This window comes from Pseudorca crassidens, chromosome 17, assembly GCF_039906515.1.
Source record: "Pseudorca crassidens isolate mPseCra1 chromosome 17, mPseCra1.hap1, whole genome shotgun sequence".
In the NCBI taxonomy this organism is placed as follows: domain Eukaryota; kingdom Metazoa; phylum Chordata; class Mammalia; order Artiodactyla; family Delphinidae; genus Pseudorca; species Pseudorca crassidens.
This window is the reverse complement of record NC_090312.1, coordinates 21,003,659-21,024,669: the sequence shown is the minus strand read 5'-3', so window position 1 is coordinate 21,024,669 and position 21,011 is coordinate 21,003,659. Positions and strand designations below refer to the sequence as shown.

The 21,011-nt window shown below is 40.3% G+C and overlaps 1 protein-coding gene across 4 annotated transcripts in view; it reads right to left on the bottom strand.

The window, feature by feature from the left end:
• The window catches only part of SAMD12 (sterile alpha motif domain containing 12), a 456,644-nt gene that overhangs the window by 9,905 nt on the left and 425,728 nt on the right, over positions 1 to 21,011 (bottom strand). For all 4 annotated transcript variants that reach the window (XR_010936194.1, XR_010936192.1, XR_010936195.1 and 1 more), the window contains exon 5: positions 1,129 to 1,248. Coding sequence is in view for 1 of the 4 variants with exons in the window: in XM_067711427.1 (XP_067567528.1) it covers positions 1,130 to 1,248 (119 nt within the window). In the remaining 3 variants the exon portion in view is untranslated. The remainder of the gene's footprint in view (positions 1 to 1,128; positions 1,249 to 21,011) is intronic.

Sequence of the window (21,011 nt, the reverse complement as noted above, 5' to 3'; positions counted from 1 at the left end):
AAGTCTTTGTGTGGACATATGTTTTGTTTCTTTTCTTTCTTTTGTTTTTGTTTTTGTTTTGCAGTACACGGGCCTCTCACTGTTGTGGCCTCTCCCGTTGTAGAGCACAGGCTTCGGATGTGCAGGCTCAGCAGCCATGGCTCACGGGCCCAGCCGCTCCGCGGCATGTGGGATCTTCCCGGACTGGGGCACGAACCCGTGTCCCCTGCATCGGCAGGCGGACTCTCAACCACTGCGCCACCAGGGAAGCCCTTTGTTTTGGTTTTTAAGTAGATATCTCAGTATGGAATTGCTGGGTAATATGGTAAATATATATTTAACTTTTCAAGAAAGCACAAACTAGTTTTCAACGTGGGTGTTCCATTTTACATTCCCACCATCAGCTGAAGAGGATTCCATTTTCTCCACATCCTCACCAACACTTGTAATTGTCTGTATTTTTATTATAGCCATTCTAGTAGATTTGAAGCGATAGCTCTTTGTGGTTTTAATTTGCATTTACCAAAAGACTAACGATGTTGAACATTTTAACGTAAGTATTTGCCATGTACATATCTTCAAAACTCTCCCATTTTTATTGGGTTGTTTGCTTTCTTATAGTTGAATTTTGACTGTTCTGTATATCTTGTGGGTACAAGTCCTTTATCAGATTTGCAAATATTTTCTCAGTTTGTGGCTTGATTTTTCCTTAGGAAGTCTTTCAAAGGGCAGACATTCTTAATTTTGATAAAGTACAATGTAACAATTTATCCTTCTATGGATTATATTTTTTGTGATATCTAAGAAATCTCTGCCTAATCCATGGTTCCAAAGATTTTCTCTTATGTTTTCTTTTAGAAGTCTCATAGTTTTAAGTTTTGCACTTAGGCCCATGATCTATTTTTAGTTAATATATTTTTGTGTATAATGTGAGGTATGAACTGAAGTTCATTTTTTATTTATTTTTTACATATTCACTGCCAATTATTCCAGTGTCATTTGTTAAAAAGACTATCGTTCTCAATGGAATCACCTTTCCCCCTTCATTGCAAATCAATTGACCATATAGGTATATTTCTGGACTCTGTTGTATACCACTGGTCTATGTGTCCATTTTGCTACCAATACCACAGTGTTTTGGTGGCTTACCTTAGTCATTCTCAACTGGAAGTGACCTTGCTCCTCCAGGGGAATATTGCACACCTGAAATTTCTTGCTTGACTTCTTCCCTTTCCTGTCCCACTCTCTCCACTTCCTTCCTGGTTTGTCCTGGGAACACAAATTAATAAGTCATTCACACAAATTCCTTATCTCTGAGTCTTTTGGGGGGAGCCTAACCTAAGACATGAAAACAGTACAGCACCCAGAACATTGTTATTACTCAATAAACGTTAGCTATTATGAGTATTGTTAATTTTCCTCACCTCATTTTTTTGGGGGAACCCTTTTACAAAAGTGGGAAATTATGCCATTTTGCAGTTTTCCTTTGGGCAGGAAATACCAAATGGTATTACTAATAATAATACTTTATGGTATTATTTAACTATCTTTGCATAATATTTATACTTAGTAAGTCACTAAGTATTACTATCTTTGATTAGTATTACAAGAGTGGTGTGTCTTCATTCTAATTACCTAATGTGTCTGTCTTTTCTTTTTTTTTTTTAACATCTTTATTGGGGTATAATTGCTTTACAATGGTGTGTTAGTTTCTGCTTTATAACAAAGTGAATCAGTTATACATATACATATGTTCCCATATCTCTTCCCTCTTGCGTCTCCCTCCCTCCCACCCTCCCTATCCCAACCCTCCAGGTGGTCACAAAGCACCGAGCTGATCTCCCTATGCTATGCGACTGCTTCCCACTAGCTATCTACCTTACGTTTGGTAGTGTATATATGTCCATGCTTCTCTCTCGCTTTGTCACAGCTCACCCTTACCCTAACTAATGTGTCTGTCTTTAACTTTTGAAATCTCAAATCTAGATTACACAAATCATGGTTTCGGCATAAGGACTACAAAAATAAACAAAGAACAGGCTTCCCTGGTGGCGCAGTGGTTGAGAGTCTGCCTGCCGATGCAGGGGACACGGGTTCGTGCCCTGGTCCGGGAAGATCCCACATGCCGCAGAGCGGCTGGGCCCGTGAGCCATGGCCGCTGAGCCTGCGCGTCCGGAGCCTGTGCTCCGCAATGGGAGAGGCCACAACAGTGAGAGGCCCGCATACCGCAAAAAAAAAATAAAATAAAATAAACAAAGAACAACCATTGACAACCTAGAGTGATCATGGCAAAGACAAAATACAGATTAAGACTTTGAAGTATCAAGAATCAATGCCAAAGATACAAGATGGGGAGTCCCATGTGTGGCTGGGAAATCCAACGAGAGCACAGACCCTCTTTAACTGTGCAATGGAAGCCAATCCAACCTTAAGCTGCCTGACCTGGCACCTTCTCAAAGACCCAAGAATAAAGGGATTATACTTAGCACCAGTTCAGATGTAAAGATCGTTCCAATTTTGGTCTTTACAACCTAGAAGAGATATAACAAAGTAGAAAAGGGTTCTGAAAAGAGCAAAGAAACAGTCAGTAATTGGCAAATTGAACCTCTGAGGAAAGGTTAAATGAGTTTGGATTGTTTACCCAGAGAAAGAAAGGCCAAAGGTCTACTTAATACTTGTCTTGAAGAATTTCAAGTTGGTATCTGACCAGATAGTTTACATCTGCAGAAAAGAAAATGAACTCCCCCCAGCCTGCTGTGTAAATAATTTAAGAGTTAGGATGGAATAAGAAATTGAGATTCAAAATAGCAAGAACTTCTTGATTCGGGAGTAATTAAGGTTTGCAAAAATCCACTACTAGTAGTGGAATTTCTGTTCCTAGTGATCTGTGAAACACAAGCACATTGCCATTCATAAGCATAAATGGATGCTTTTCAAAGGGTGGCTGAAAACCCATGAAGGGTCCCATCACTAATGTGACTAGATCTGTTTAACCTCATCTGTGGTTGCACCATCTGCTGTTCAGACCAGCATTTGATCAGCTGGGGGCTCTGCCAGCCTCCCTCAACCTTAGGAGGGCTGAAGAGAAGCTTAGAGGATCACCATCCTTAACCATATTTTTCACTTACTGGCTGTATCAGTCAGTTTTCACTGCATAACAAAATACACCAAAACCCAGTGGCGTAAAATAATTATTTATTTCCTCGTGTGGGTTTGGGTGGCTTGGCTCCAAGCTGTGGCTGCTGCATTGGCCCTGCTTCATAAATGTTCTCTGTAGAACCTGCGTGAAGGGCAAATAGCGACCCGGGGGAAAGCACTCCTGATGGTGATAGGTGAAGTACAAAAGGGCAAGCAAGCCCCACCGCACAAGCACATTTCAAACCCTTGCTTGCATCACATTTACTAACATGTCATTGGTCAAACTCAAAGCCAAGAGAAATGAAGGTACATTGTGTCTCTTGTGGGAGGCACTGCAAAGATACAAGATCAAGGGTATGGATATAGCAAGGAGTAAAGTATCAGAGCCACTAATCCTATCTACATCCTCCTTGCATTGGCTGAACTAAGCTTCATTCCTCATATTGGCAATAGAAATGACCTTGTCCCTTGATATTGCTTTAGAAGGCGGATGACTAGATGTCATGCCATGAGCTAAGGATTACTCTAGGCTAGAGTGGTATCTCTATCTTTCCCCGTCCTACAAATCCCCCCACAGCAGAAATTCATCCACCTCCTATATTTTTAATCTGGATTAATTAAATCACAATCTACCCAGTCATCCAATTCAGAAACCCAAACTTCAGCGTTGATCCTCCTTTTTCTTCATCCTTCATACAATTTGTTTTAAGTCCCTTTAATCTACATCTGGAATGAAATACTCTCCCACTCTCTCTGCTACCTTCCTCACTGAGATGTTCATAGTCTCTCATTTGGATTACTGCAGTGACCCTAATTGGTCCACCTGCCACTGTTCTTCACCATCTTGGTCCACCTACTCTATTGCAGTTAATTTCCTTTGGAAAAAGGAAATTAGATCATGTCAAAACCTGCTTAGGCAAAAGTCAAAGGACAGATTTTTTTTTTTTAAAGGACAAATTCCAAAATCTCTACCATGACATTCAAGGACCTCGAAAATCTTGCTCCATCTCCAGCTTTATCTCATCTCAATCTACCTGTACTCCAGTCACACCCGGGGACCACACATTCTTTAACCATGCCACTCACTTCAACAAATCACTGTATTTGTCTCTGCTAGTCCCTATGTTTGGAATGCCCTTCCATACATCCTCTACCAGACCAAAATTTCTAACTATTATCATCAAACATCACTGTCGTTTCAGAAGTCATCGTTTTCTTCTCTGTGTTCCCATGGTGCTTTGTTCATCATGTCATCCCACTACAGACTTCACATAAACGTGCATGTATCGATTACTCACAAAAACCCCAGGAAGAAAGAAGTGCATCAATAACTCCCGCACAATGCAGAAAACTTTTCAGAAAGCACTTAGCCTGGAAGCTGTTCTTTCCCTTCCTGAGACCTGGGGTGTTCTACAGAACCCCTCACATCACTAAATTTCAGTACTGACAAGGAATCTATGTGGCTGGAACAGACAGTAATGCAGAGTGGACGGTGGAGAATAGTGAGTATCCTACAGTCCAGCACAGCACACGTTTGGGCAACAGCAAATTAGGAACAACAAAAGCTTGGATTGTAGTGAAATATAATGAAATATAGTCAAGTCTTAAGTGAAGACTTAAGACTTGAACCTTGAGAGCAATGACAGAAAAAGAGAATAATTTTCTGTAACAGTATGTCAGCCTTGGAATAAAAAACTAAGCAAATGGTCTAGCATGGGACCAGTTTTAGACCCACTGAAGCGACTGAGCAGACAGATACAGAACCTGGAAATAAGCTGAAAAGAACTAGACCCCACCATGATGGTGACATCCCTTTGGGCGACACTGTTAGCAACACTGCTCATACTTTAATTAAATTTTAGTTAGCTGTGCATACTAGTTATGGCTTAGTTATTAAACTTTAATACTGCATATACATGTATAATCAACATGCATATATTTATTAGTACCTATTTAGTAAATTACATCGAATCTATTTTAAGTTGTGGGTCCAACCTGACTATTTAATCCTTTTCATTGATTTTTATTAAGTCCTGGGTAGAAAACTGTTGAATTTTACCAAAGTTAGAATGGACTCAACTCTAAATTAAAATAAGAATCTAATGATCAGAGCACACAGGCCAGATACATCATTACAGGGGTGGCTGAACAACATTTTTCTTGTTGGGGAGGCCACATGTAATGATAGTTCCTAATACAGTATCTTAAAGTTCTTTATAGTTCAACTTAGTTATGAGAGCTGCAAAACCAGGCATCACATTGTATCCACTGTAGACCCTAGTGCGGTGTCTGGCACACCATATGTACTCAGCCAGTGCTCACTGATCTAAATTGTATTGGTACCAGAAGGATGCCCACTGATGCTCCCTGGCCTGGAATGAAAATGGATGTGCTTCAAGGAGGGTGATGCTAGGCTCCTCCTTGGACCAAAGCCTTGGGGAGTTGCTATATTGCTACAATGCAGCACGGTGTGGGGAGGGTGCATATGGCAGAGAATTCATTACTTTTTCATAACATACCTTAGCACAATTCTAGTCTGTCTAGCTTCTGGGAGGATGAATAATGAAAAGGATATGGTACGTGTCCGAATCAGCAATGTCCATGCACACAGAGTTGAATAAAGGGAAGCAGCCTGGAATACTTATTCTGGTTTTAGATATTTTTTTCCTTCGCATTCTTTAGTTAATCCACCCAGCTGAGCAAAATTATGTGTCACAAGCATAGTAGTAAATCGAAGCATTTCTATACAGTGCCGAATACTTTTTGTGTCATATAGCATACTTTTTCCTCATAATATATAGCGCTAATACATGATTTATTTTCTGCCTTATGTAATGAATAATCTCAAAGTTACTATCCTGTTTTAGTGGAAAGCAGGGGGAGCTATAAAATGGGACTAAACTGGCATGGAATTAGCTGAGGAATCCGCTGTATCAGTCATTCCAGCTCAAGCAGGGTCGCTCTGCAGCTCAGTAACCATAAAAAGACCCATTGATAGCAACTCCGTTCATGGCAGTGGCACTTTATGTGGCAATAATAATAACATACAGTCACTTACACCAAGCCCAAGCAAAACGTTTGTGGTATAAGATAACATCGGATTGTATCAGTGTGAACGTTTGGCCTAATATCACTTGCTTGGACCCAAAAGTCAGCCAACTTGCTTTAAGATGTGAATGCCATTTTCTGTGGGTGGAAGGACAGAGCTGAGATTCCCTTTTGTGTTTCAGCGGTTTTTTGGAGCAACACTGGCTAGCAAGGCTCCACAGGGGCCAGAGCCCTGGATGTTTTGAAAAGGCTCTAGGGATGTACTAGAAAGAGAAACTCTTGTACTCAGTATTTTTTAAGTAGCTGAAAGTAAATTAAAAACAAATACTACTATACTTATCAGTTCCTACATTCCCCAGAATATCCAGATTTTGAGTGTATAATTCAATTTAAGAAGACTTTATTGGGCACCCATCATGTACAAAGGCACTGTGCTAGACATTCATGGAAATACAGAGATAAAATTACCATATAGAAGGGGGAGAGTATATATGCAAATTACAATAAAATATGGCAAAATGCTGGGGGAAGAGATGAAAAATGCTTTGCTAGAGAGTTCTGAGTAGAGTGGCAGAATACCCAGTGGAGAGAAGGAACAAAGATTCAAATAGCCATTGGTCATTTGCTCTTTACAGGCATCAATATTTGATATGAATAAATGAATGAATCAATGATATATTTTGTCAGATGAGCTATGAGAGGTCAGTATGTTTTTGTTTTTGTTTTTTTTTGCGGTACGCAGGCTTCTCACTGTTGTGGCCTCTCCCGTTGCAGAGCACAGGCTCCGGACGCACAGGCTCAGTGGCCATGGCTCACGGGCCCAGCCCCTCCGCGGCATGTGGGATCTTCCCGGACCGGGGCACGAACCCGTGTCCCCTGCATCGGCAGGCGGACTCTCAACCACTGCACCACAAGGGAAGCCCAAGATCAGTATGGTTTTTAATCTACAGAAAGGGGAAGAAGAGGACATTCCAGATGGAGGAAAAAATATAGGCGATGACACAGCAGCAAGAAAATTCACTTTAATACTGGGGAAAAACATGGTTTTGTATGATTGGAAGAGGTTTCATAGAGCAGGCAAGGCTAGGTACACTGAAGTCATGTTTCGTCAGGACTACAAAGTCAGGATGAGAAACATATTTAATTAAGGAATAGCAATCAAAATTGGTAAAAGATGTGATTTGAACAGGACATTGGGAAGATGAATGTATTCTTGGAGTGAAGTACATGGCTTTGGACCAGAGAGACCTGGCCTCCAATATTAGTTCCACCAGTTATAAACTGAATGATTCTGTGCATGTTACTTAACCTCTCTAAGTCCCAGACCATTCATTAGTAAAATGGTGATAATAAGTCCACCTTGAATGTACAAATCCATGGACCTGAAGAACGCCAACTCCAGAGTAAAGCTACCTTAAGCAAGGGAAGGTTGGAAATTGGTCTGAAGAAGATACAAAGGGAATTTTAGCTTTTGCTGAAGAAAATACGGCAAAAGATTAGCACTGTCAGTCCTAGGTGTTGAGAACATTTACATTACTATCAACTGTTCTAAATGCTGGAAATACTTCATAAGTAAATAAGCCCAACTTACAGCCATGGTTGCTGGACATAATATTCATCAAGTGTGTGACACAAGTCCTGGCATAGAGCAAGGTTTCATAAATGAAAGCTATTTTATTGTTGTTTTTACAATGTTATAATGAGGTCGGTGGAATAGAAAGTATAGAATGAAAGAGAAGAGAATAAAATCTGTAGAATAAAATCATGGGGCATGGAGGACTTCCACTTATAGCCAAGATGGAATAATAGGGACTAGACTTGTCTTCCTACTTAAAACAACTGAAAAAATGGACAAATATACGAAACAAAGTTTTTCAAGGCAGTGGACATCAGACACTGAAGGGCAGTGTTCTCAGAAAGATGGGAAACAAATGAGGTGAACCCTGTGATGGCTCCAATATATTGGTTGGAGAGAGTTTCCAGGCTTTGGAACAGGAAAGGAAAAAGAACTCAGGAGGATCCCAGTGGTCTTCCTGAGTTGAGGAGACAAAGATGAGGGTACAGTGCGGTCAAGCCCCCAAGGCTCTAGAGTTTTCATGGGAGAATACATGAGAAGAGAGAACCCCGCGGGTCTGTAGAGGACATCTCTTGCATATTCAGCTGAGTAATGATCAGTACCCAAGGCTGAGGATAGAACAATCCAGGAGGATCAAAGGAAACGGTCCCGAGGATCTCTCACAGGGCCAGGAAGATTGCGTGCTCACACCAGCAAGAGCAGAAAATGTCATAATTCACAAGGCATAAAGCAGAGTACTCAGAAGGGCTTTACTTCTCTAATGGAGAAAAATTAATCCTGGATTAAGTGCTGCTCTGTTTTTCTGCCTAACAAAGCTTTACAGCAAGACCCAAAAGAATCAAACCGTTTCCAATTTCCAGGTAACTTAACTGTATACCAGAACAAAGCTCACAAATATTTATGGGAATATAAAAATAAACAGAGCCCAACAAGGTAAAACTCACAATATTTAGAGATTAATCTAACAAAAGATGAATAATACCTGTATACTGAAAATGATAAAACGCTGCTGTGGTTCACTTAAGCAGACATGATAAATGAAGAGATATACTCTGCCCATGGGTCTGAAGGCTTGGCATTACAATACATCTATTTTCTCCAAGGTGATCTTATAGATTCAATACAATCCCAGTCAAAATCCATAAAATTTGTATGGAAATTCAATGGACTGGATTAAGGCCTGTGCAGATGGGGAGAGGCAGCATGTGGAAAGGAGGGCCTCTGGACTGTGGAGTTCTGGAGTTTGGAGCCCTTTTACCAGGATAGATTACTGGAAGTGGGATGGCAGGGTCAAAAGAGAACAATTAGGGCTTCCCTGGTGGCGCACTGGTTGAGAGTCCACCTGCTGATGCAGGGGACACGGGTTCGTGCCCTGGTCCGGGAAGATCCCACATGCCGCAGAGCAGCTGGGCCCGTGAGCCATGGTCGCTGAGCCTGCACGTCCGGAGCCTGTGCTCCACAATGGGAGAGGCCACAACAGTGAGAGGCCCGCGTACCACAAAAAAAAAAAAAAAAAAAAAGAGAACAATTAAAACATGCCCTGAGCAGAAGCAAGAAGAACTACAATCCTGCAGCCTGTGGAACAAAAACCACATTCATAGAAAGAGAGACAAGATGAAAAGGCAGAGGGCTATGTACCAGATGAAGGAACAAGATAAAACCCCAGAAAAACGATTAAATGAACTGGAGATAGGCAACCTTCCAGAAAAAGAATTCAGAATAGTGATAGTGAAGATGATCCAGGACCTCGGAAAAGAATGGAGGCAAAGATCAAGAAGATGCAAGAAATGTTTAACAAAGACCTAAAAGAATTAAAGAACAAACAGACAGAGATAAACAATACAATAACTGAAATGAAAAATACACTAGAAGGAATCAATAGCAGAAAAACTGAGGCAGAAGAACAGATAAGTGACCTGGAAGACAGAATGGTGGAATTCACTGCTGCGGAACAGAATAAAGAAAAAAGAATGAAAAGATATGAAGACAGCCTAAGAGACCTCTGGGACAACATTAAACACAACAACATTTGTATTATACGGGTCCCAGAAGGAGAAGAGAGAGAGAAAGGATCAGAGAAAATATTTGAAGAGATTATAGTTGAAAACTTCCCTAACATGGGAAAGGAAATAGCCACCCAAGTCCAGGAAGCGCACAGAGGCCCATACAGGATAAACCCAAGAAGAAACATGCTGAGACACATAGTAATCAAATTGGCAAAAATTAAAGACAAAGAAAAATTACTGAAAGCAGCAAGGGAAAAATGACAAATAACATACAAGGGAACTCCCATAAGGTTCACAGCTGATTTCTCAGCAGAAACTCTACAAGCCAGAAGGGAGTGGCATGATATACTTAAAGTGATGAAAGGGAAGAACCTACAACTAAGATTACTCTACCCGGCAAGGATCTCATTCAGACTCAATGGAGAAATCAAAAGCTTTCCAGACAAGCAAAAGCTAAGAGAATTCAGCACCACCAAACCAGCTCTACAACAAATGCTAAAGGAACTTCTCTAAGTGGGAAACACAAGAGAAGAAGAGGACCTACAAAAACAAACCCAAAACAATTAAGAAAATGGTCATAGGAACATACATATCAATAATTACCTTAAACGGGAATGGATTAAATGCTCCAACCAAAAGACACAGGCTCACTGAATGGATACAAAACCAAGACCCATATATATGCTGTCTACAAGAGACCCACTTCAGACCTAGGGACACATTCAGACTGAAAGTGAGGGGATGGAAAAAGATATTCCATGCAAATGGAAATCAAAAGAAAGCTTTGGTAGCAATACTCATATCAGATAAAATGGACTTTAAAATAAAGAATGTTACAAGAGACAAGGAGAGACACTACATAATGATCAACGAATCAATCCAAGAAGAAGATATAACAATTATAAATATAAATGCACCCAACATAGGAGCACCTCAATACATAAGGCAACTGCTAACAGCTATAAAAAAGGAAATCGACAGTAACACAATAATAGTGGGGGACTTTAACACCTCACTTACACCAATGGACAGATCATCCAAACAGAAAATAAATAAGGAAACAGGAGCTTTGAATGACACAGTAGACCAGACAGATTTAATTGATATTTATAGGACATTCCATCCAAAAACAGCAGATTACACTTTCTTCTCAAGTGCACGCGGAACATTCTCCAGGATAGATCACATCTTGGGTCACAAATCAAGCCTCAGTAAATTTAAGAAAACTGAAATCATATCAAGTGTCTTTTCTGACCACAACACTATGAGATTAGAAACAAATTACAGGGAAAAAAACGTAAAAAACACAAACACATGGAGGCAAACAATACGTTACTAAATAACCAAGAGATCACTGAAGAAATCAAGAGGAAATTAAAAAATACCTGGAGACAAATGACAATGAAAACACGACAAGCCAAAACCTACGGGATGCAGCAAAAGCAGTTCTAAGAGGGAAGTTTATAGCAATACAAGCCTACCTCAAGAAACAAGAAAAATCTCAAATAAACAATCTAACCTTACACCTAAAGCAATTAGAGAAAGAAGAACAAAACCCCCCCCAAAGTTAGCATAAGGAAAGAAATCATAAAGATCAGAGCAGAAATAAATGAAATAGAAACAAAGAAAACAACAGCAAAGATCAATAAAACTAAAAGCTGGTTCTCTGAGAAGATAAACAAAATTGATAAACCATTAGCCAGACTCATCAAGAAAAAGAGGGAGAGGACTCAAATCAATAAAATTAGAAATGAAAAAGGAGAAGTTACAAAAGACACTGCAGAAATACAAAGCATCCTAGGAGACTACTACAAGCAACTCTATGCCAATAAAATGGACAACCTGGAAGAAATGGACAAATACTTAGAAAGGTAGAACCTTCCAAGACTGAACCAGGAAGTAATAGAAAAAGTGAACAGACCAATCACAAGTAATGAAATTGAAACTGTGATTAAAAATCTTCCAACAAACAAAAGTCCAGGACCAGATGGCTTCACAGGTGAATTCTATCAAACATGTAGAGAAGCGCTAACACCCATGCTTCTCAAACTCTTCCAAAAATTGCAGAGGAAGGAACACTCCCAAACTCATTCTGTGAGGCCACCATCACCCTGATACCAAAACCAGACAAAGATACCACAAAAAAAGAAAATTACAGACCAATATCACTGATGAATATAGATGCAAAAATCCCAAACAAAATACTAGCAAACAGAATCCAACAACACATTAAAAGGATCATACACCATGATCAAGTGGGGTTTATCCCAGGGATGCAAGGATTCTTCAATATACGCAAATCAATCAATGTGATACACCATATTAACAAACTGAAGAATAAAAACCACATGATCATCTCAATAGATGCAGAAAAATCTTTCGACAAAATTCAACACCGATTTATGATAAAAACTCTCCAGAAAGTGGGCATAGAGGGAATCTACCTCAACATAATAAAGCCGATATGCGACAAACCCACAGCAAACATCATTCTCAATGGTGAAAAACTGAAAGCATTTCCTCTAAGATCAGGAACAAGACAAGGATGTCCACTCTCACCACTGTTATTCAACATAATTTTGGAAGTCCTAGCCTCGGCAATCAGAGAAGAAAAATAAATAAAAGGAATCCAAATTGGAAAAGAAGAAGTAAAACTGTCACTGTTTGCAGATGACATGATACTATACATAGAGAATCCTAAAGATGCCACCAGAAAACTACTAGAGCTAATCAATGAATATGGTAAAGTAGCAGGATACAAAATTAATGCACAGAAATCTCTTGCATTCCTATACACTAATGATGAAAAATCTGAAAGAGAAATTAAGGACACACTCCCATTTACCACTGCAACAAAAAGAATAAAATACCTAGGAATAAACCTATTTAGGGAGACAAAAGACCTGCATGCAGAAAACTATAAGACACTGATGAAAGAAATTAAAGATAATACCAACAGATGGAGAGATATACCATATTCTTGAATTGGAAGAACTTGGATTGTCAATTAATCTATGACAAAGGAGGCAAGGATATACAATGGAGAAAAGACAGTCTCTTCAATAAGTGGTGCTGAGAAAACTGGACAGCTACATGTAAAAGAATGAAATTAGAACACTCCCTAACACGATACAAAAAAATAAACTCAAAATGGATTAGAGACCGAAATGTAAGACTGGACACTATAAAATTCTTAGAAGGGGCTTCCCTGGTGGTGCAGTGGTTGAGAGTCCGCCTGCTGATGCAGCGGACGCGGGTTTGTGCCCCAGTCTGGGAAGATTCCACATTCCACATGCCGCGGAGCGGCTGGGCCCTTGAGCCATGGCCGCTGAGCCTGCGCGTCCGGAGCCTGGGCTTCGCAAGGGGAGAGGCCACAACAGTGAGAGGCCTGTGTACCGCAAAAAAAAAAAAAAAAAAAACTCTTAGAGGAAAACGTAGAAAGAACACTCTTAGATATAAATCACAGCAAGATCTTTTTTGATCCACCTCCTAGAGTAATGGAAATAAAAACAAAAATAAACAAATGGGACCGAATGAAACTTCAAAGCTTTTGCACAGCAAAGGAAACCATAAACAAGACAAAAAGACAACCCTCAGAATGGGAGAAAATATTTGCAAACAAATCAATGGACAAAGGATTAATCTCCAAAATATATAAACAGCTCATGCAGCTCAATATTAAAGAAAGAAACAACCAAATCGAAAAATGAGCAGAAGACCTAAATAGACATTTCTCCAAAGAAGACATACAGATGGCCATGAAGCACATGAAAAGCTGCTCAACATCACTAATTATTAGAGAAATGCAAATCAAAACTACATGAGGTATCACCTCACACCAGTTAGAATGGGCGTCATCAGAAAATCTACAAACAACAAATGCTGGAGAGGGTGTGGAGAAAAGGGAATGCTCTTGCACTGTTGGTGGGAATGTAAATTGATACAGCCACTATTGGTGGTACATATATACAATGGGATATTACTCAGCCATAAAAAGGAATGATATTGGGTCATTTGTTGAGACGTGGATGGATCTAGAGACTGTCATACAGAGTGGATTAAGTCAGAAAGAGAAAAACGAATATCGTATATTAACGCATATACGTGGAACCTAAAAAAATGGTACAGATGAACTGCTTTGCAGGGCAGAAATTGAGACACAGATGCAGAGAACAAACGTATGGACACCAAGGGGGGAAAGCAGCAGGGGGTGGGGTTGGTGGTGTGATGAATTGGGAGACTGGGATTGACATGTATACACTGATGTGTATAAAATGGATGACTAGGGCTTCCCTGGTGGCGCAGTGGTTGAGAGTCCGCCTGCCGATGCAGGGGACACGGGTTCATGCCCCGGTCCGGGAGGATCCCACATGCCGCAGAGCGGCTGGGCCTGTGAGCCATGGCAGCTGGGCCTGTGCGTCTGGAGCCTGTGCTCTGCAACGGGCGAGGCCACAGCGGTGAGAGGCCCGCGTACCGCAAAAAAAAAAAAAAAAAAAAAGGATGACTAACAAGAACCTGCTGTATAAAAAATAAATAAAATAAAATTTTAAAAAATAATGAGGAATAAATGCCTCAAAAAAAGAAATTCAATAGACCTAGAATAACCAATTCTTTCAAAATGAACAAACTTTACACTTCCTGGTCTGAAGACTTATGAAGTTACAATAATCAAGATAGTGTCATATTGACATCCTTGTAGACAGACTGATCAATGGTACAAAATAGAGGGTCTAGAAACCAAAAAAGAGAGATCCACACATGTACGATGAATTGATTTCAATAAAGCGGAGAAAGAGTTTTGTTAGAGTTTCCAGCAAATGGTGTGGAACGATATACCATCCATATGCAAAAGAAAAAAAGGAATTTTGATCTATATCTCAAGCTATATACAAAAACTGACTGAGTATAGATCATAGACTTAAATGTGAAGCCTGTAACTATACCACTTCAGGAAGGAAACACAGGAGAACATCTTTTCCACCTTGGATTAGGCAACAATTTCTTAGATACAATACCAAAAGCATGATCCATAAAAGAAAAAAGTAAATTGGATTTCATCAAAATTATGAACTTCTCTTCAAAAGACACCGTGATGAGAATGAAAAGACAAGTCATAGACTGCGAGAAAATATTTGCAGATCATATAGCTCACAAAGGGCTTGTATTCAGAATATATATAAATGTAATAATAATAATAAATTTGTAATAATAATAATTATTATATGTAATAATGTAATAATAATAATATGTAATAATGTACATTATTACAAAATGTAATAATAATAATAAATTTGTTTAACAAATTTATAATGTAATAATATTATTACAAATAATATTAAATGTAATAATAAAATATAATAATAATATGTAATGTAATAATGTAATATGTAATGTAATAATAATAAATGTAATAATACATTAAAATGTATTAATAATAATTAATTGTAATAATGTAATAATATTACATTATTAAAATATAATAATAATAATATTATTATTATGACATGATACTATACATAGAGAATCCTCAAAATGTAATAATAATAATAAATTTGTTTAACAAATAAATTAACATTTTAGCCAAAGATTAAACAGATGCTTCACAAAAGAACACAATAGCAAATAATCACAGGAAAAGATCAATATCATTCTAAAATGTGCAAAATAACCTTTACTGATAGGAAGCAGATAGTTATCTGGCATGGGGAGGACAGAGACATTTGGGAAGGAGAGCCTGAGGCAATTTTTAAGGGTTATGGTTCTGTTCACTATCTTGTGTGTTTCACTGATATATACATATGTCAAAATTTATCAAATTAGACACTTTAGGTGTAGCTTATTATACCTCAATGAAGGCATTGCATAATTATAGGGAATGTGCTCTTATTGGCAGGAAAAGAAAGGAAGAAAACAAAGATGACTCCCAGAAAATGTCAAGCTTTCAAACTTGGGTGACTCCATAAAAGAGAAGGGTGGGGAAGAAACAGATTGGTAGAGGATAATGATTTCATTTGGGACATGTTGACTTTGAAATCCTGATAGGGATATACAGGTGGACTATATAGGTGGAATCTAGGTCTAGACTTTTTCTTTTCCTTTCTTTTCTTTTCTTTTTTTTTTTACCGGTACCCAAGCCTCTCACTGTTGTGGCCTCTCCCATTGTGGAGCACAGGCTCCGGACGCGCAGGCTCAGCGGCCATGGCTCACGGGCCCAGCCCCTCCGCGGCATGTGGGATCTTCCCGGACCGGGGCACAAACCCGTGTCCCCTGCATCGGCAGGCGGACTCTCAACCACTGCGCCACCAGGGAAGCCCCAAGGTCCAGACTTTTTGAGAGTCTTGGGCAGCAGATAAGGATGGCAGAGACCCTTTAAAAAAGTGATTATTGGATTCCTGAAAATGGATAAGATATCTAAGGGAAAATGGAAATGCATGGAACTTTTAGGAATTTCTACAAATACAGGGTAGAGGATGAGAAAAGAATAAAAGTGACATGAAAGCGATGGTTGGTAAGGTAGGAAATGTAGTAGGAAATGCAGTATTAAGCAAGGTCACAAATGCAAGGCCTGACAGGGATTCAAAGGTTAAATGGTCTCTAGTATCAACCACATCATTAAAATTGAGGAAGATGAGGACTGAGAAAAAGTTGTAGGTTATCAGTATCTGAGTTTAAAAAACAAAACCAGAAGAAAACCAAAAAAACCCTGTGTGGGTGGGATACTAGAGACCGAAGCCTGCTTTTGAGGGGTTAAATACTGAATGGGTCTAAATAAACAAGTATGTATAACCTCCACTGTTTTTAAGAATATAGATGGCAAGTAATTTGTGGAGATGCAGGGTCAATGTAAGTATTTTTTTCCTAGAGTTTGGATAAAGTGAGCATGTTTTAGAGGGGGGAGAAAGCAGCAGAAGGAGAGATTGTAGATAGAAACCAAGACAAGATACTACACAGAGATTCTCGTATTTGGCTACAATCAGAACCACCTGGGAGAGCTTTGAAGACACACTGATGCCTCGATGAGTCAAATCAGAATATCTGGGTGGAGCAAAACCCAAGTGGCTTGAGTCATCTCAGGCCAGGCAGCAAGAGTATGGCTAGGAGATACGGTGAAGGGAAAGGGTTACATGGCCACTCTTGGCCTGGGAAACCAAGGGCTCTTCTTCATGTAAGGAGGAGGGAGAGGAGACACTTTCTATAGCTCTTACCCTCTCAGCTTCCACATATAATTATTATTGGGGGTCAAGTTCAATGCAGGGAAATGTGAGCCCTTCAAAGAGAAAGTGTAATTTTAAGGCATCTCCTTTTGTCCTTTCTCTGGATGTTGAAGGTCATGCCAGCCAGTTTCTGCTTCAGCTGCAACAAAGTTAGAGCCAACAGGGAGGCCCGGCCATCCACCACTGTCAGGGGTCACCCCAAGCAATGAAACTGTGCGGCCCACACTCGTCCCTTCTCTCCAGCTTGCAGAGGGTCAGGCTGTCTTGTCTTGCCTTAAAACCCCCGGCTACTGTGCAGTTTTTGTTCTTTCCGGTTTTGATTGATTTTTAAGCTCTTCCAACACTGTAAGCTGGTATCTTTTTGTTGTTGGCAGGTGACTGCTGCCTCGCAGAGATGCACAACAGTATGGGGAAGGGGTGTGGGCTTTAACTGAGACAGGCTAGGGTTCAAGCCTGTGTTCTACCTCTTACATGCTGTGAGCAAGTGTTTTAATTTCTCCAAGCCTAGTTCTAGATCTTTATCTATAAAATTAGAAATAAATAATGCCTATTTTTGTGTTTGTGCATATATGAAAATTAGAGACTTTCTATCATCTATTTATCTATCTATCTAACATCTCTTTATCTATCATCTATCTATCCCGTAATGGAGGATTTGAAGCATAGTGACATCGTGGGTACATTAAATACTAGCTGTTTTTATTATCCTCTTTCGTGTTTTGAAATTTACTTAAAATCTTTGAGACCAGTAATTCTCAAAATGTGCTCCCCAAATCAGAAATATCACTATCACCTGGGAACACATTAGAACGGCAAATTACCTTACTCAGACCTACTGGGTCTGAAACTCTGTGGGCGAGACCCAGGGATCTGTGTCTAACCAAGTTCTCCAGGTGATTCTGATGCATACGCTAAAGTATGAGAACCACTCCTCTAGATTATCGGGTTTGCAAAAGTAAACGGGTAATGAAAGGGGTGGGGCTTGTCCTTGGGCTTTGGAATTCTCAGCTGTGCTTTAGACAGCTGAGGTCTCTGCCTTGTAGAACCAGTAATAATACACACTATATAACTTTTAATTGTTAACCTGGCATTGACTGAGCACTTGCTTTAGGCCAGGCATAGGTTTTACCTAATGGATTTTAATGCCTTTTGTGATTCTCTGATTGTTTCGTTTGCATTACCTGTATTTCCAAACTGACTTCCCTGCTCTCAGAGGGCAGGGTCTTACACAGCATTCGCATATGTCATGGTGCCAAGTACATTATTGCCACCTGCTAGCTAACTGATAGGGTCTGGGGGACTTTTTGTCTTTTTCAAAAATGGTAAAGTTCTGAATAATGAATCAATTTCTTTTTATGTTTTGAAGCATGATAATAAGCGACACAGTCGAGTCTAGGTGTTTTTTTTTTTTTGAACCTTTATCCTTTCCATCCTCCTCCTAAATCCTTGCTCTCTATTGACCTTTGGGTTTGTCCTCGAAAGATGTCCGCTGGTGTAGCATCTTGGTTTCTGGGTTGATACGTTGGGTTTCTCAACTTCATCCGATTTCAGTTCCGTGCAATAAATAAGAGCCGTTTTAGCTAGAGTTTTAGCTATGAATAGCTTCTCTCCTCATAACTTCATCTTATATTTATTGCTTAAAATGATAGATTGAAAGTCATCACCTAGCAACTGGCACATTTTTCTCTTGTGGTCTAGTTACTTGTAATGATTGACTATTGCGATCGCTTCACTGGCTCGTCCTGGTCAAAAATGGATATAACGGGTCTATAAATAGAGGCCCATTTACATACTCATAGGATTATCAGTGCAACTTACTGAAATGAGTTCATTTGTCCAAAATACTTTGTCTCTCAATTTATTTCTCTCATCTTCAAAAGGAGTAGCTGATTCAAGCCTACGTAGGATTTTATACTTACAGTACTTTATTAGTTCTGTTATCTCAAACCCCAGATCTCTTGTTGGAGACTGGCTTTTGTGTCTCTGTGCAGAAAGCAACTAAAAACCGAAAGCAAGAAAGAAGACAAAAATTTTTATATCGCTTCATGTTCATTTCTCGTATAGCACTCTGTCACAAAAAATTAATGCTTTGTACTTTAAAAGAGACTTTCATCCCCAAACCTCAAAGAACCTTATAAATAAGTAAGCATATTATCTACACATACAGGTTGGAAGTGATGCACAAAGCTGTTAAAAGTGCATTGTGCATCATAGCCAAACTGAGGAAGACGCTCCTTTTAATTAAATGCATATAAAATTAGTTGATTTGGTGTTTTAAAATATTTATACTAGGTTCCACTATGCCTCAACAGACCGTGGATATTAACAAAGTTACAATAATGGTAAGCCCAAATTTCTCTGGTCCTTCCTTCCTTCTATATAATTCAAGATCTCAGCTTCCTGCAAATCCCCTTGTGTGTACCTGGGGGTCCCCAGGGGGAATCCCTTCTGTGCTCATGGACCAATGGCTTCCTCTGTTTCACTGAGCATCATTTTCCAATCAGGTGCCAGACTGCAGTTCTCCCTCATTGCCCTGCCAGAAACCTTCATAGAGTTAACTCTGCCTCCTAGGTGCCTGAGTTGCACAGTGTCCAGTGACCTTCAGTGACATGGGAAAGAAGGCCCTCTTCCCTTTGTGTCATATTCTGTTAGGAGGCAGCCCAAGGCAGGGCACTGGGAGCACTAGTGTTTTGTAAGTGGCTTTGCTTTTCAAGGGAAGCAGTTGTATCACTTCTTACTTTTCCCCATGCAGAGCTGGGCTCAGAGATGTGGCCTGATGACAAACATCACGTCGGACTCAGAACCTTGCATCTTCCGTGGTCTTGTCTCATGTTGAGGTTCTATAAAAATGTTATGTTCAGGGCTTCCCTGGTGGCACGGTGGTTGAGAGTCCGTCTGCCGATGCAGGGGACACGGGTTCGTGCCCCGGTCCGGGAAGATCCCACATGCCGCGGAGCGGCTGGGCCCGTGAGCCATGGCCGCTGAGCCTGCGCATCCGGAGCCCGTGCTCCGCAACGGGAGAGGCCACAACAGCGAGAGGCCTGCGTATCGCAAAAAAAAAAAAAAAAGTTATGTTCAACCGTAGAGCCCAAAGGCCTGATTGAATCAGGCCAGGTCCTGGAGAATAGGAACTGCTTTTCTCTTGCCCACGGATCAGCCTCCCTGACTCCACAGTTGGGTGGATGTGGAGAGGCAGAGCTTTGAATCAAGCGTAGAACCTCAGCATCAGACAGGCTGGGCTGTGACCCGCAGGGATCAAGACAGCAAGAGCAATCTACACTCACATTGGAACACACAAAAATGTGAACGTCATCCGAGCCACAAACACGGCCACGAAGCATTTTAATTAGAGGAGGGGGATGCTATGAGGAAGTGTGGCAAGTCTATGATTGAGTATCTGAATAAATCTTGTCTGGAATGAGGGAGCAAAGGTGTGAGGCTGTAGATACAGAAGTTTTGCCTCACTTCCCGACAGCATCCAACGCAGAGCAAAGCCTCTCCCTTCTTCAATGCTTCCCCAAATTACCCACCACCAGCCCAAATTTTAGAAATAAATCCTTTCTGACATCCCCTTACTATGACTCCCCCAGGTTCTCTAGGGTGTGCATTCTTGTCCACTCCAATGAGCAATAAACCCAATTGATCAATTACAGCTGTGTTCCTGGAGGTCTTTGGCTGGAGGACATTGACACCCAAGTGGACACAACCGGTTCCCTTGCCCTTTGGCATTTGGTTGGGTTTGACCAATGGGAGGAACCAGTAGAAGATGGAAGTTACGAGGAAAATGAGGTTAGGGTATTTATTCCCCCAATACCCTCCCTCTTCACCTGGAGTCCTCTCTTTCCATATTCCCGTGACCACACAGTCTCGCCCTGAGACATTGCATCAGATCTTGCTGGTTTCCCTAAGCTCTGGCCACACCTTTGTATAGAGCATCTGTATTAAAAACTCTTCAACTATTCAATTTGAGAGTGCTGTCAATTTTTTGCTGGATTCTCCTCTTTACACTCTGACCCTTTTCTCTTAGGATGTGTTCTTCCCGAGATACAC